We start from the raw sequence: 16655 nt of genomic DNA, 5'->3' as shown, positions 1-16655 counted from the left end.
TAATGCTACAGTGCTCATGATTTTTCATGGTGTTCCTCATCAATTAAAATGCTTTTACGCCAGGGATGGACAACTCCGGTCCTGGAGGGCCAGTGTCCTGCAGAGTTTATCTCCATCCCTGATAAAAACTCACTTGCCTATAACTTTCTACTAATCCTAAAGACCTTGATTAGCTGGTTCAGGTGTGTTTGATTAGGGTTGGAGCTAAACTCTGCTGGATACTGGCCCTCCAGGACCGGAGTTGTCCATCCCTGTTTTACGCCAAACACAGTCAAACATATACAGTGTACTAATCTAAAAGGAAGTACATCGTCATACATTCTGAAACAAGCATACCATTTAACAAGTAACCATTTACCATACACATACAAACCATTTTACCGTCAGAATGTCACCCCTTACTGCAAATTTGATTATGAAAATACATTCAAACCAATATGGAAATCGCATTGTGGCTTGCTCAGTTCTCACAACAGAAAAGGTGAAGGATAGGTGAATATTATCTGAACGATTGGATGTCATTTACTGTGAAGCTTTCTGCGATAATTTATGATTATTCATTTTATTTTTGTTCTTTATATCATTATGATTGACATTCACACCAGTATGAGGATGAAGGCGTAAGGGATTATGGGGAAGTATTCAAAGACTGCAAAACACTCCAGCATAAGGAGAACTGCTGAACAAGGACTGTGAGAGGAATAAAAAATTGAGTAATCTGATCATTCTCCATCATTCTTCAATATTGTCAACATTTCCAGGACTGGAACTGGACTGGAACTCACCAAATCAACACAGCATTCTAGTGCCAACAGGTAATGTGATGTCCCCATCATGTAAATATTAAACCGTTTTTATTTATGGACAGTTTTTTTTATTGGTCATTTAAATGTGCTTATGTTCATCATATATGTTTCCTGATACACTGAAAACTGAACAAGTAATACGCACATACTGTTTGTACAATGTAATGATGCACAAATGACTAAATACCTTGTTGCTTTACAAAAAAAAAAGAAAAGAAAAGAAAATCAACATCTAATTCTTACTTGTTTATGTTTTTGCATTGTTTCAAATTTAGTGCAACTCTTCTGCGTATAAACTTTACAGTAGATATTCACTTTTACATTCCTGGCAAATTTAATAATATAAATATAATACTTAATATAAATTCATGTTAAATAACAGAATTCGTAAAAATGTATTTGATCATTTGTTTACAAAACTTTAAATTTCTTCAAAGATTAAAAAAGTCTGCTGCAGGTTAAAGGAACATATTATTTTTTACATTTCTGGTACACTCTAAAAAATGCTGGGTTAAAAACAACCCAAGTTGGGTTGAAAATGGACAAACCCAGCGATTGGGTTGTTTTAACCCAGCAGTTGGGTTAAATGTTTGCCCAACCTGCTGGGTAGTTTTACTTAACTCAACTATTGTTTAAAAATTACAGTATTGCTTACTTAAAATGAACCAAAAATTAACATGTATTAATATGTTTAATAAATGAACATTTTAATTTCATTTTAGATTCATTTTAAGTCAGCCATATAGTCATTTTCAAACAATAGTTGGGTTAAATAAAACTACCTAGCAGGTTGGGCAAACATTTAACCCAACAGTTGGGTTAAAACAACCCAATCGCTGGGTTTGTCCATTTTCAACCCAACTTGGGTTGTTTTTAACCCAGCATTTTTTAGAGTGTAAGCATAAATGAGATCAGCAGAAAGACTAAAAATGGCAACACAATGTATTACTTACATAATCAAATGTTGATTGTGTATGTTTGACCTTTACTGTACATTTTGTAAAAAATCAAAAGTTGAGAAAACTTAAAAGTTTAAGACAACAAACTTCAGCAGGTTTTTGAGTTTTCTCAACTTGTTGTATTCAGTTTATACAACAAAAAGTTGAAAAAAAAAAATCTCCTAGAAAAACAAAAACACAAAAATCTGCTGAAGTTTGTTGCCTTAAACTTTGAAGTTTTCTCAACTTTTGATTTTTTTTACAGTGAGAGCAGTGGTGAAGTTTGCATTTGGGTAAGTGCAATAATGAGAAAGTCCGAAATTATCTGTATCTAACAGCCACAAAGAGGAATTCAATGGAATTTGGCTGGGAAATGTTTGTGGTATATTTGTTTGCCAAAGCAAATTTTCCCTGAAAAAAAAAAATGTTTCCAAAAAAAGATAAAAAATCTTGTAGGCTGTACATGTGTAGTCAAAACCATCACTATCACACACTGTAAAAACTGTTGCTTAAATTCAACTCAAAAAAATTAAGGCAATATTTTCCAACTACTTTTTGTAAGTTTAGTGAACTTCTTGGTATTTTGAGTTGGTAAAAATCAATATTATGTATTTTACTGTAAGCTAAAAAAAGAAGTAGAGTCTACAAGATAAAGCAAATTATTTGAGTTTAGCCATTGTGACAAAGAGCAGCATATTGACCAAATCGTACTTAGTTAAAATAAGTAACATTTAAAATAAAAAATTAAACTTTTTGATTTTAATGAATTCATTTACTCTCATTAATTTAGACAAATTATTTCTTTAATCCACTTGAAATAATTAGTTAGCATTGCCATAACTTTAATAAATAAGGAACGAGAGGTATTCGTTTCCAACGTTTATTACTATATAACAGCTGCCATATACAAACAATTGGGTGCACTAATTTTCTGTAATCAATTTTAATGTTAATGTAACACAATAATGGTAATGTAAACATTTTAACATTAAAAATTACAGAAACTTCTTTTATATAACAGAACAATCTTCTGAAAAGCTCTGAAAAACACAAGATTGACATTGAGTGTGAGGCTGGCATTTGACCAACCTACTCAGAAGTTTGTTGTTTAGTGTCATGAATTGGGATGAAGGCTTTGGGTGCAGTGTGTCAAGTCCTGCAAAAAGTCTTTGGAACACCTCAAATGTTTTGCAGAGTTGTGGTGGATACTACAGGTTCAGAGCATATGTCAACCCCAGAAGCAGGCAACATGCCCTGGCCAGATTTCCAAGATCAGTAAGCACTGGGATTCCCTCAATGATGATGCCCACTGCATCTGGTTCACGGCAGACATATATCTGCATATTGCGAATTTTCAAGTCCTCGTGGACACTGCTCTCCGTTTTTCCCTGTATGAGACATAAACAGAACAATAAGTGGCAGCAGAGAACAATCTTCAAAAGCCTTCAGTAAAATCACACATTAAAAGTTCACAAAACGTTGGCCTGTTGAACATGGCCTGTTGAACTGGCTTCATAGTACAACTTTCAGTAGGGACTCACTTGCCACAACAAACCTGCTAGACTACATCACATACACAAGTAACCTCCAAGGCCTAAATCCTTAAAGGGGAGAGGGGTTTAGCTGGTAACACATAGGTGTGGTTAAGTAAAAGTATCTGAAAATACCACGCTTAGTTATATCATCAGATGATTATGACTCCTGCATTATTATAAAACAAAGATTTTACTTCTGTGAAGCTGCAGTTGAAAAATATGACAGTATCTTTTAAATTAAGTCTACTAGCCACTGAAAGACCAAAAAGGTTAATGTTGGACACTGGTTCCTGCACATACATTTTGGTGTTTGTAGGTCTGTTTTTGAATTTGTGACAGAGCCAGACTAGCCATTTCCACCCAATTATAGTATGTGTTCTAAGACAAGCTAACCAATCCCCAACTCCAGCTCTGTACTAAACTCAGACAGACATAAGATTGATATCTGAGGAATATGTGCTTTTCCCCCAAAAAAGTCAAACTATGCTTTTTAAAAATACTTACAGTAGTCAGAGAGGAGCTCTTGCTCATTCTCTCCCATGTATTCAATGAGGCATCTCAGAGTCATGTCTCTCTTCTTCACCACAGAGGTACTTGGATCCTATAGTTGGTAAGTGAATAATGAAAAACTGAATCTTGCAGGCCATATACAGTAACTACAAACATACAATGCATTTATCAGTGTGGGTCTGATAAAGCTTATATATATATATATATATATATATATATATATATATATATTATATATAAATTTTTTTTTTTACTTTTTTTTTTAATATTTAACCTTAAAATGAATTAGGAGCTGTAATCAAAAATGTTTTTTTTTGCAAAAATGTTTTTTTCTTCATTTATCTGTAATACATCAATTGTTTGACTGTTATTTGGAACACTCAAGATGTGTAAAGAATTAGCAAACTTTCATTTTTATGCAATCCAATACTCCATAAAATATGTGGGATGGGTCTTCAGTATGCGGTCAGCAAAAAGTGTGTCTAGCATTACATAAACAAGCTTGTTCACTATTATTTGCCTTTTTAAAAAAACTGAATGAGCAGCATGTCAGTGCTAAAACATTTACCTGGAATGGTTCAAAGAGGGCAGGCCATCTTTCTTTAAATTTTGCCACATCTGGGGACTAGACAACTACTTCCATTCTTCTCCAGCTATATGTCCTGGCCATCGGCATTTATGCTTTTAACGTCCCTTTTCTTGCTGGCTTCTATATAGAAAGGGATGAGATTTTTTTTTTTTTTTTTTTCGACTCTCAATAACTTTTGGTTACCTTAATTAATTTAAATGACAGATAACAACAAACCTCTGAAACATTTACCTCAATTCCACCTACTAAAGAGCTTACCTACTCCATGAACTCTGATGGTCTTCTAAAGAAGCAACACAAATGAAAGAAGAGTTTATTTATTAAAATATCAGGATCATTGATGTTATTACAATGCAAAAGAAATATTTAATCTTTCTACTTGAACAAATTGTTTCAAAATATTTCAGACAAATATATCAACAGATTAAGTTAAAGCGCCAGGAATATATTATGTCCTCTTCTTTTTCAATCGTGTAGGGCAACAACAGTAACTACAAACCTAGCAGTTAACATATGTTTAATATTAATGTTAAGACCTTCGGTAAGGCCTCATGCGGCGCCTGCAAACCTGACAAACTTAACGTTTATAGTGCAATAAATGCATGCTCATTCGGCTAAAACCTAACTTTATGCAATGTAAATAGTTACTTACTTCGATTACACGTTGTATAAAGCCTTCAAAAACTCCACAGAAATCCGAAACTGGTCCGATACAGGTGACAATGAGCAACGGTCTCGTTGTTCTGCTGCAGCATGTGGGCGGGTCGTGACGTTTTACTTTGGATATAAACACTTAAATAGAGTTTTGTAGAAGCAATTTATTGTGAAGGTCAGTAAAATCAATTTTTTGATAGGTAATAATAAGTTACAAATACATTCACACTTTTTACTTATGTAAAACTTAAATGAATTCAAAAAGAAAAGGGAATCAATTTATTGGAAAAAATATACTTTTTAAAATTAATTCCTACAGACAACACACTTGAAGGGCTTTTTACAGTGCACCTGAGAAAGCCTATCTAGAAACATCTATATACAAATCAGTGGTTATGACACACACATTATTCTTTATTATGGGTAAAGTCTATGACAAAAGAAATTATGTATTACTAAAAATGTCAAATAAATAAATACTGAAAAAACCCTTTATAGTCACTTTAATAAGGTGTGTCTTGAGATACTTTTAAAACCATAATGAAGATCTTCACATGTTTAGAACCTGTTGGCAGCTCTCTGTCACAATTTATACTTATCTAAAATATTGTGTTCGAGCCCCTGCCCTTTAATCACTAATAGTAAAGTGCAGTGTTGGGGGTAACGCATTACAAGTAACCTGAGTTATGTAATCAGATTACTTTTTTCAAGTAACTAGTAAAGTATCGCATTACTTTTAAATTTACAACAACATATGTAAATTACTTTTCAAATAAGTTACGCAAGTTACCTTGTTTTCCCATGTATTGACTGATATCCCATGACTCTCCTATCCCCATATTGAGAGAAATCGAGAGTAAGTGCAGAAGCATTGAACTATAAAGCATTTACTTGCACAAAAACAGTCAGTGTTCCTCAAAATGAATAGAAACAGTGAAATGCAATCTCAGAATATAGCACAAACCTGCAATAATTAAATATATTAAAGTAAACAAATATACTTTATGTATTTAATCTCACTTTATTAACCAATGTCTTTGCTGCTGATCTTCAATTATTTAATTCAACCATACTAATAAGCAAAAATGACTAGAAAAACATCACATTTGTGACTGTAACTCTAATAGGTGTAGTTAATTAATAGTACTCAGTACTTATTTGAGTAATTACAATGTAACTACGGCTCTATAAAATAAAGTGTTACCAAATACTGCTAGACTTAACTGAAAAACATAAAGCTGTTTATTTCATTTGTATTCTATTGTATCTAATGCCTGTAATTTGTTTTTTACTTTCTATGCAGATACAAAATCACACCAATCATTCTAGAATGATTAAGTCTTTTCAAATAGAGCTATTCAAGTCATCTGGTGAAACTGTTTTCACATCACAATATCGTAGAAAAACAAAATATTGCAATGTCAGTTTTTCCAATATTGTGCAGCCCTATTGATTGAGTCATACAATGTAATATGATCTTAATTCAACTCACAAATATAGACAAACACAATCTGACTAAACTAACACACACAAACAGACACTGAGTGATTATTCACAGTACAGGGTGGAGGAAGTAAGTGAACCAAAAGTAACCTCCAAAAGGTAAATGGAATAAATTAAGGAGACGAGATTGGAAGTGTTGGTTAAACAGTTGCCCTAAAAGGCACAACAAAATTGTTACTAACAAGTTTGTTCTTCTCAAGAAAGATTGGTTAGTGCTATCACAGGACCCTAAAACACATGACAGAGATGCACAAAGCTGGGAAAGGCTACAAAAGCTTTTCAAGTTCATAAATCACTGTGAGAAAAAGAACCCAAGACAAAAGTAAAAGATCTTCATAAACTGCTAAAGTTGTTGTTCATGTGTCCACCATCAGAAAAACACTGAACAAAAATGTTGTTTATGAAAGGATAACACATAACCACTGCAGTCTAAAGCAATATTGAGGCATGTCTCATGTTTGGCATCTGGATAGTCCACAATGCTTGTGGAAAAATGATGAGATGAAAGCTTTTGGGCAAAAATACACAACCCTTTGTTTAGAGGAAAAAAGCCTTATAAGAAGATTCAGGACAAGTTTGGCGCTGAAGGAGGATCTACAATTGACTAAATTCAAGGGTTCATTTACTTAATTATTTGTGTTAATACTTTAGTCAGATTGTGTTTGTCTATAATTAATCTATATTCTATATCTATCATTTTTTAGTAAACAATGCAGAAATCCAGATCACTTTAAAGGTGCTAAAGAGGATATTTTCGTCGACTGAGAAACCAAAGACTTACTGAGTTTTTGAAATGAACGCATGCGTAAGAACAACCCCCTCCTTCGAAGGAACGCCTCCCAAAACTCGTGCACAAGTATTGGAACACGAGTGTTTACCACCGGCATTCGCTGTCGTGTTTTTTGGATTCATTATGTCGGACTCACCGCAGGTAACTCATAATCTGCAGTTGTTATTCCTGTCTTCTGATAAAAACATTGCATGCGGCGCCTGTGGAGTGTGGAAAGTTATTGGAGCGCACAGCTGCGCTCATCTCTCACAAGGAACGTCACGGCAGTGATTGACAAGCCAGAGGGCCAATCGCTTACACAATAATCGCGTAAACGATTGGCTGATGTTTTTAAGGCCCTACCTCGTGCACAGATGATGCATATTAATATTATTCCTTTCAGTGCACCTAATAAATAGTCTTTTTTCAGTTAGTAAAGACAGTTTCAAGTGATATTGCAAAAATGTATAAAACAAAACATCCTCTTTAGCACCTTTAAATGGCTTGCTAACATATTATTGCGGCTGCAAATCCACAGATGGTTGCAAATGAAGAACAGTTTTTGGACTTTGTGGTCTTTCTCTTATTGTAAATATGTACAAATTAGATTGTAAAATGTATGTATTTTGGCCTGCAGGGCAGCAGTACTATGACCGCAGTGTTGCCACAGGGCCCTGAACAGGATGAAGATACCACAGATCTGTGGACCATCCTCTTCAGACGACAACAGCTCAAAAACCGGCTTCAGTTTCTACAGGAGATCCAAAAGAAGAATAACAAAATAGAGGGTAAAGAAAAAACTCTTTAGAAAGAATAATGATGAAGAAGAAGAAATGACTGACCTTTAAATAATAACAATAAAATGTACCTTGATTAGTTTGATCAGTGAGAACATTACTAGAGGTATTATAAACCACTCAGTTTCCTCAAAGACTTCAGTGCAGGAACAACAACATTTGGCTATTTCACTAAGCAATAAAACATGCAAACAACGGAGTGTAATTACTCATTCTCTCTTAATACTAAAGGAGCTGCACCTACTTTCCCAGGAAATGATCATTCAAATTGCACTCAAAAAGTTCTTTCTTGGATGTCATCCATCTTCATGCTTACATTTGACTAGTTAGTGCAAACAATAATTTGGTTGTTTTACATTTTTACATATATTTTGCTTTTAGGATACCTTGCAAATGAAGAGGGCCCTTCAGAACTGGACAGAATAGAGGAGGAGTTGAAGTTACTGGAGCAAAAAGAGAAGGATCTTATTCAGAAAAAAAGCCAATGTTTTACAATACAGGCCACAGACAAAGGCATGTGTCTCGATTATAAACACACACACACACACACACACACACACACACACACACACACACACACACACACACACACACACACACACACACACACACACACACACACACACACACAAAACAACAACAACAGAAATGCAGAAACAAGCTTGTGCAAAATAATAATATAATATAATATAATATAATATAATATAATATAATATAATATAATATAATATAATATATTATATTTCAAATGACTCAAGAGATGAAACTTCTTTTACTAACTAGCGAATATTTTAACTAAATACTACAAAAATGCTACATACTAAGTATTTTTAGTCAATTACATTTCTAAGGGGAAAAACATCATACATTTTTATCCTTCATTTTTATTTAGACCTCCAAAGCACAAAGTACATATTTTATATGTACTGCTCATTGTGTAAATCTGTCCTCAAAACACATTTCATGATATATAATATAAAAAGTCAGAACATAGGACATTTCAATTAAACAATACTCTTTAAGAAAAACACACACAAAAAGCATTATGTTTTGTGAGACTGTTGCTTTTATGGAACATGTTCAGTCATTAGTATGCAAATGTAGTATTATTTATCTTGTATTATATACTCTCTGTGACAGATTCGATTCAAGGTCCAGTCCAAGGACTCTACATTCTCCCTGTTACTCACACAGAAATTATTTCCCCTATCTTTGCTCTACAAGAGGGAAACACAGGTAAAATAATAGTTATATTGTAAATGTAACATGAATTATTTTGTATGACATACTCACCAATCTAAAGACTACATTTCTCCTTCAGGAACTCTTTCCCCTATCAATGATAACACAGGTAAGATAATACATGTTGCACAATCTTCACAAGTGACACTCTGCAAAAACCTCTTGACAAATGTTTTGGATTAAGATTCCCTTAGAAATGGTTTGCATATGATGAATAAACAAACAAAATGAACGTGTTTTGCATTCCCAGAAGCTGTAATAAACCTGGACGATGTCACTATGTCTCCTGCCAAAGTGAAATGCCCTTCTTGCCATAAGACTGTCACCACCGAGATTCACTATAAAGTGGGCAGCAATGCCTTCCTCTTTTGCTGTCTCTTGTCTGTGGTGGGGTGAGTACTCTACAGTGAATAATCAATAACTGCATGAGCAAGAGCGCTGTTGTTCCGAATATAGCAAGTAATCACAGCTGTGTTGATATTCAGACTAACAGCACAATTGCAAATGTAATATTGTCACAGTATTGCCAGCTCATGTCTATTTTTGCTCCACCAGTGGAAATAGTTAGATGAAAAGAAAACACAGCAGTTGCATTGCCGAGCAACACACACAGGCTAAATGAATGTTTTTATATAAATCGAGTGGATGATTCAACGACTCACTCATTAATACAGTCACTTTAAAGACTAGTTCAGCCAAAAATGGCGTTCCAAACCTGCACTCTAAAAAGTAATTCAGTAATGCAAATAAATGCATGGTTTGCATGTTAAAAATTCTAATTTATTGTTTTAATTAAAAGTTGCAAACATTATTTTGTAGAGTTCTGTTGACATAATAATGTTGATCATTACATAAACTTAATATCGTCTGTAATTTAAACTTAAATATCTGCGTTAATTGGCTTAAAAAAAAAATTTGGTTGTAGTAACTTAATGAAATTGTCTTGATAACTTCAGAAATAAGGCAGTGGATTTCTAGTCCCCTGCATGCTTTTCATAGAACTGGATAAGGAGAATAAATGTTGAAATTAAGTGCTAATTTATTTGTTTTTAGTGAAGGGAAAAAACAGTTTAATGCTGTTATGTTTGACATTTAAAAGTTTCTGTAATGTTTTATTTATTAAGCACTTATACAACTGACCATTTACCATTTACAAAGACAATCACAACCATAAAAACACAACACTAAAACCACATATAGAATAACAGCGAAATAAACCCCTCAGATTTAATACACAAACAATTTCTATACCCCATTAAATGCTAATGTGAGGAGGTATTTCATAAGCTTGTTTTTAAAAACACTTAGTGTGGGTGCCAATCTGAGAGAAAAGGGCAAATCATTCCAAAGTTTTGGAGCTATCGCTACAAAAGCTTGATCTCCATTTCTCTGTTTAGTTCTAGGAATCGTCAAAGCCAGCTGGTCAGCTGACCTTAAAGACCATTTTGGCTCATATTTCTCAATCAAATCCACCAAATGCAATGGGGCCATACTATGCAATGATTTATAAACAAAAATCAAAATTTTAAAATTTATTCTAGAATTGAACTGAAATAGACAAGATTAGCTAATTGGTTCCAGGGCTACAACTGTGGTAGTTGGAGCGACTTAATTTTTTTGAGTAATCAATTGTTTATGCTACAAATTAAGTCCCTCTAACTCAATCTTAGCTTGTTGTTTGAACGTAAATTCAATCAAATCTGTAAAAAAAACAAAATGATGCAAACTGTTGCATTTTTTTTTTTTTTTTTTTGTGCCAACGCATTATTTTTAGAGTGTGTATAACTTTCTTCTGTGGAACACAAAAGAAAACATTTTTAAAAATCTGGATAACTAAACAGTTAAAAAAAAAAAGAAAAAAAAAGAAGACATTTCCCAGAAAATAGTCAAATGGATTTGTAAAGACATGAGGGGAACTAAATGATGACAATTTTCATTTTTTGGTGGACTATCCCTTTAATTTGTCGCTGAATGAATCAGTGTTTTTGAAGAAATGATTCAAAGATTCATTCTTGTAGCCACTTAGGCTATATTCACACTGCAAGCCTAATTAGTGCTCAATTCTGATCTATTGCTCAGATTCCAGTGTGAACGGATCATGGTCCTAAACTGATCCGTATCCACAAAAGAATGCTAAAAAAGATGATAATGAACGATTACTCATTTCTGGCTCTGAACCAGTTCAAAACACTAACTGGGCAAATCTGATTCAAAAACCAGTACTTGTATTATTCCTCACATGTACATGTTGTATTGTTCATTATTGAATAACTGCTCTTCATTATTCAAGGAGTTCCTCTCTGTATGTGAATCTGCTAAGCAGGCAAGTAAACTGCTTAAAACAGATTCTAGTGTCAGAATAAAGAACATTTACATTGTCATTGTTTTGTTTCTGGCACAGGTGTCTGGCTGGATGTTGCCTGATCCCCTTCTGTATGGATCGCTTCAAAGATGTCAGCCACATTTGTCCGTCCTGCCACAAAAACATCTGTGAAGTAAATAGGATTTGAAGCATAGAATAAAGCAGTTCCTGATCTTTGAGACCATGACTATAAATACATCAGAAGAGCCTGAAGCTGGACCCAAGATACTGTCAGTGCTGTTTGAGCCTGTTCTTCAGAGAGAGTTGACAGAATTTTTTGGGAAGTCAATATGTAGGCTTTGAGAGACTATATATACAAAAATGAATTAAACCGTAGTCAAGCAATTAATAACTGTGCTAGTGGCCACCAGTCATTTGTATTAACCTCTTCCAATAGACATGGTTTTAGGGTGATATAATCAGTCATGAGTAGTGGTGGAAGAAGTGCACAAATCATGTACTATTGGCTCATTTTGAGTCAGATATGACCAAATCAGTGGGTTATTATCCGCTCGAGACTCACTCCTATTAGACTGAATCAAGAGTTCTTTGCCATACAGTTGGATGAGTTAAATTCACAAATGACTGTCAACTGCTTCAACCAGTTGAAAAGAATAAATTTTTTCACCAATTCAACATCATAATCATGCCTTGTGGAGTGGGTCTCTATTCAAAATTCCATTTTTCTTTTTACTTTTCTAAAATGTAGCAGTAACAATGATCTGGATAACAATCCAAGCCCTCGAGACAAAAGATATGTATCAATGCAATGTCTTTTCTTACTGATATTCAAACTGAAATGGCCAGGTTTATGTTTCTCTTACTATAATATTAGATACATTCATGTAATAGTCAGGTAAATGAACCTGAAGAATAGTTATAGTAGATATATTGTATTAAATGTCACTATGAAAACAATGGATTTATTTTTTGTACATGAAACATTCTAATACATCATGGAAGACCCAAAGAGTCCAATTTCAACTTGAAAAGATGTGTAATATTAAACATTCAGAATATAAAAATAACTCATGACAAATAATAACAGACACAGTTTTGCTTGTCATTCCTTTGATATATTTAAGAGACTCTAAAACATCCTCTACGACAGTATTTTCACAATACATCTATTGACATGTGATGGCGTATATATACTTGTATCTTTAAAACTATTCACAAAATATAGCTCATGGATGCGCCAAACATGTATAAAAATATGTACTACATCCATTGAAATATGTACACAATGTGCAAAACATATGGCATACAAATGATGATTGATCTCCCGCTTTGGAGCATGTTCAAAGGCGGCAGGAAATATCGCCCAGTGTCATCACCACTGATACATAATATACATTAATATTTGATAAAGAGCATGATATCTAGATGAGTCCAGCAGACGTTGTTGAAAATGAGGAATTAGGAATCCTAAATCTCTACATGAAGCCTAACAGGAGCTGAGCTTTGACATCCTAAATGGCAAATAACGCAAGCCACAGGTTTCCAGAGCTCAGCAACAACAGACTTCCATGCAAATAGATGACGTAAAACTGAAGAGCTGCTCTGATATCTCATCTACTGCATATACCGTATACAATACAGCACTGTATATAAAATGCTTATTGCTTTACTCTCCAACTGCACTATTAAACAGCAAACGTGACACTTTTATTGAATCTTCATCTCCAACCTTTTTACAATCAACTAAATCCAATAAAGATTAAACATTTTCTCCAAGAAAAATCCTCAACCACCTTCACTACCGTACAAAAGTTTGGAATCAGTAAGATTTTTCAATGATTGTGAAAGAATTATTCCTCTGCTCACAAAGGCTGCATTTATTTTATCAGCCTATTTTAAATAAGTTTTTTTTATTTTAATACTTTTTCAAATGTAATTAATTCCTGTGATGACATTACTCCAGTCTTCAGTGTCACGTGATCCTTCAGAAATCATTCTAATATGCAGATTTGCTGCTTAAAGGTGCACTGTGTAAATTTAAGCAGCATCAGTCCTCCCTTTTGAAGCAAAATAGAGAAGCTACAGTGGCCGTCTGGCCGACACAAGTCAAAGATGTCGTGGTCTGAGACAGCAGAGAGAACGTTAGACAGTCAAGCAATGAGGTTTCTTTTTACTTCTAACAAAGAACGGTCTCTGCTTCTGATAAACCAGACGACTACTACTACTACTACTACTTCTTGTTTGTGTGTATTCAACGTAGTGACGATGCAAGCTGCTTCAAAAAAAAACTGAGAAAAAAAAAACGAACGATTTAGAAGAACAACAACATAGCGATAAAACGCACTCTGTAGAGTGTTTGTCCATTTAGGGCTGCTCTAGAAACATGCCGGCGCAAAATGACGACTTGACAGAGGTGGAACTTGTGGTGTATGTAGATATAAATGGCTCATTCTAAGGTAATAAAAACATAACGATTAATTATGTAAGGTCTTCATACACCACTGAAAACATTGCATTTCTGTAAATTTTACACATTGCACCTTTAAGAAATAAAAAGCATATTACTATCAAAGTTGAAAATAGTTGTGCTGCTTAATATTTTTGTGGAAACCTTTTTTCAGAATTATTTGATGAGCAGAAAGAGCAGCATTTATTTGAAATAGAAATATTTTCTAACAGTGTAATGTATTTACTGATACTTTTATACAATTTTATGCATCCTTGCTGAATAAAGGTATTCATTTCTTTAAAAAAAAACTGACCCCAAACTTTTGAAGGTAGTGTATATATCTACATGAAGTACAATATTTGGCCTCTTTGGTCATTTGAAACCCACAAAAGCTCTAAAACACAAGAGGCATCACATGATGTCAGTGTATACTATTCTTTCTCCTTCACTTGCTTGTCAGAATAATAGTTTAATAGGGGTACATAAAAAATTGCTCCAGGCTGCATAATAACAGCGGTCAGTAATGCCAAAAATGGCTCTGAACAGTCAGACACATGTATTATTCCTTATAAATTTGTCCCCATAGCTACACACAGCAGTGAATCATTATACTAGTTGAGACTAGTATTTGGCATTTTTACTTCCCTGGAGAGGCCACAATTTGGACAGTATGCAGAGCAAACAGTACAAAGCCTTAAAAACTAAGCCGATGAGCATCGTTAATCATCCGACTTCTGAGCGGACGACACATGTAACACTGAAGCACGAAAAGCTGATGAAAGTTTTCTTTTATAAAAGCTCATCTGTAAAGGTGCTTTAACGCTGTGCGCTTGATCTAACTGTGATGAGCAGTTCGTCACTGCAGCAGGAAAAGTGCTGAACATCTTGTACAAATAACGTATAATTGAAACCCCCTTTGGATCAAACAAAACTCGCTTCACATCTGAGAGAGGTGAGTTCAAAGCCAGTGGACGAGTATTGCCTTGCTGAATGGAAAGGAGTCACTTCAGAGCAGGATATATATATATATATATATATATATATATATATATATATATATATATATATATATATATATATATACAAAATTTTTTTCCATGAGGTGGCTGACAACATCATGAAAGAAAAGCATAGATAAAATCAGAAAGGGCTAAACAAAAGAAAATGTTTCTCTGAAAGATATCACATCAATTTGATTATTCACATGCTGCCAAGATATTTTCAAATATATATATATAATGTTATTCATTTACACAGATATTTCATTTGGATGGTCTGATCTCGAACAAAAAGGCAGTAAAACAGACAAAGACGCTCAAGCATACAAACACATGCACCCACACACAGATATTTAGTACAAGAACCTGACAAAACAGGCCTGCTAAAATTTTCAGAATAATGAAAGAAGACAAATCTGGATCATTATGTTCTCCCTCAACAAACGAATTATTAAGCTGCCAGTGACATTTAACATGCAGTAAAGTCATCAGTAACCACTTCAACCATCTGGTTTGCTTCTGAAACAACCCCAGAGAGCTTTGCATTTTCAAAACTCCATTTACAGGAGGAATAAACAGTACGAAGATCCTCTATGTTCATCCATAACATATGGTGCTGTTAGAGAGATCATTGTATTTAGTGTCAGTTGTCACTTCTAATGGCTTCATTTACATAATCTCTTTCTAAAAGCAGCGTCTCTAAGGGAGCTTTGTTCCATGGCATCAATAAGAAGCACATAACGCAAAATATAGTGACCACTGTGCGAACCAAACTCAGAAAAGTGTGGGAAAAATGTACGTCCTTACAGTATGATGCACCTAAAATCAATTGAGTCGAACACACAACATTCCACTGAAGTGACGTACACACTTCACAATTCACATACACACACACAAGGGGTTGGACATCCAACAAGTCAGACGTGACAGTTTTTCTTTTTGCTTTTTTCCTTTTTTTTTTATACAAATAGCTGTTCTCATAGATTATTTACATCAAATTTGATTCATTTCAGACCGTTTCTCAACAGTATATAACTGATCACCTGTTAATCAAAATTGGACGTTATTTATTTTTTCATTTGGCTGAAAATGAGAGCTGATGCATGACATAAATTAAATAGGTTTTCATGTGTCTAGGACTGAAGAAATGAATCTGTCTGCGATTCTCAGTCCGCATCAAGCCAAATGCTCTTTGCAAACTCATCCAAGATTGGCCATTTATGTTTACGGAAAATCTGATATTCCAGCTACTTAAATCATGAATAAACCATGAATTGATTCCTCTGGTGTGCAGTCAGTCATCCTTAAAACAATATGACTGTCTTTAAAATTAGATTACAAAAAGAAAGAGAGGGTAAAAGTTTACATTGTAATATATATATATATATATATATATATATATATATATATATATATATATATATATATATATATATATATATATATATATATATATATATATATATATATATATATATATATATATATATATATATATATATATATATATATATATATATATATATATATATATATATATAT

The 16655-nt window shown here is 33.7% G+C and overlaps 1 protein-coding gene and 1 long non-coding RNA gene across 6 annotated transcripts; one reads left to right on the top strand and one right to left on the bottom strand.

Moving 5' to 3' along the window:
- Positions 1-353: 353 nt before the first annotated feature.
- Positions 354-16475, top strand: LOC137007438 (lipopolysaccharide-induced tumor necrosis factor-alpha factor-like). 4 transcript variants are annotated; one of them, XM_067368890.1, is made up of 9 exons: positions 354-492; positions 606-815; positions 2010-2037; positions 7942-8092; positions 8483-8614; positions 9242-9337; positions 9423-9452; positions 9594-9735; positions 11745-16475. In XM_067368890.1, exons 4-9 carry the CDS (start codon positions 7954-7956, stop codon positions 11851-11853), a joined length of 648 nt encoding a protein of 215 aa, XP_067224991.1. In that variant the 5' UTR covers positions 354-492; positions 606-815; positions 2010-2037; positions 7942-7953; the 3' UTR covers positions 11854-16475. The 4 variants fall into 4 exon arrangements, with proteins under 4 accessions (XP_067224991.1, XP_067224989.1, XP_067224992.1 ...); XM_067368888.1 differs by lacking the exon at positions 2010-2037; XM_067368891.1 differs by lacking the exons at positions 2010-2037; positions 11745-16475 and having other exon boundaries at positions 9594-9975.
- Positions 2650-5365, bottom strand: LOC137008241 (uncharacterized). 2 transcript variants are annotated; one of them, XR_010892781.1, is made up of 5 exons: positions 5031-5365; positions 4610-4661; positions 4358-4498; positions 3784-3880; positions 2650-3132 (listed from the first exon to the last, which is right to left on the bottom strand). It is a non-coding gene; the product is annotated as an uncharacterized lncRNA (long non-coding RNA). The 2 variants fall into 2 exon arrangements; XR_010892782.1 differs by having other exon boundaries at positions 4637-4661.
- Positions 16476-16655: the final 180 nt, after the last annotated feature.

Source organism: Chanodichthys erythropterus, chromosome 19, assembly GCF_024489055.1.
Source record: "Chanodichthys erythropterus isolate Z2021 chromosome 19, ASM2448905v1, whole genome shotgun sequence".
In the NCBI taxonomy this organism is placed as follows: domain Eukaryota; kingdom Metazoa; phylum Chordata; class Actinopteri; order Cypriniformes; family Xenocyprididae; genus Chanodichthys; species Chanodichthys erythropterus.
Note: the sequence above shows the minus strand (reverse complement) of the source record. Positions and strands in the feature narration are given on the sequence as shown.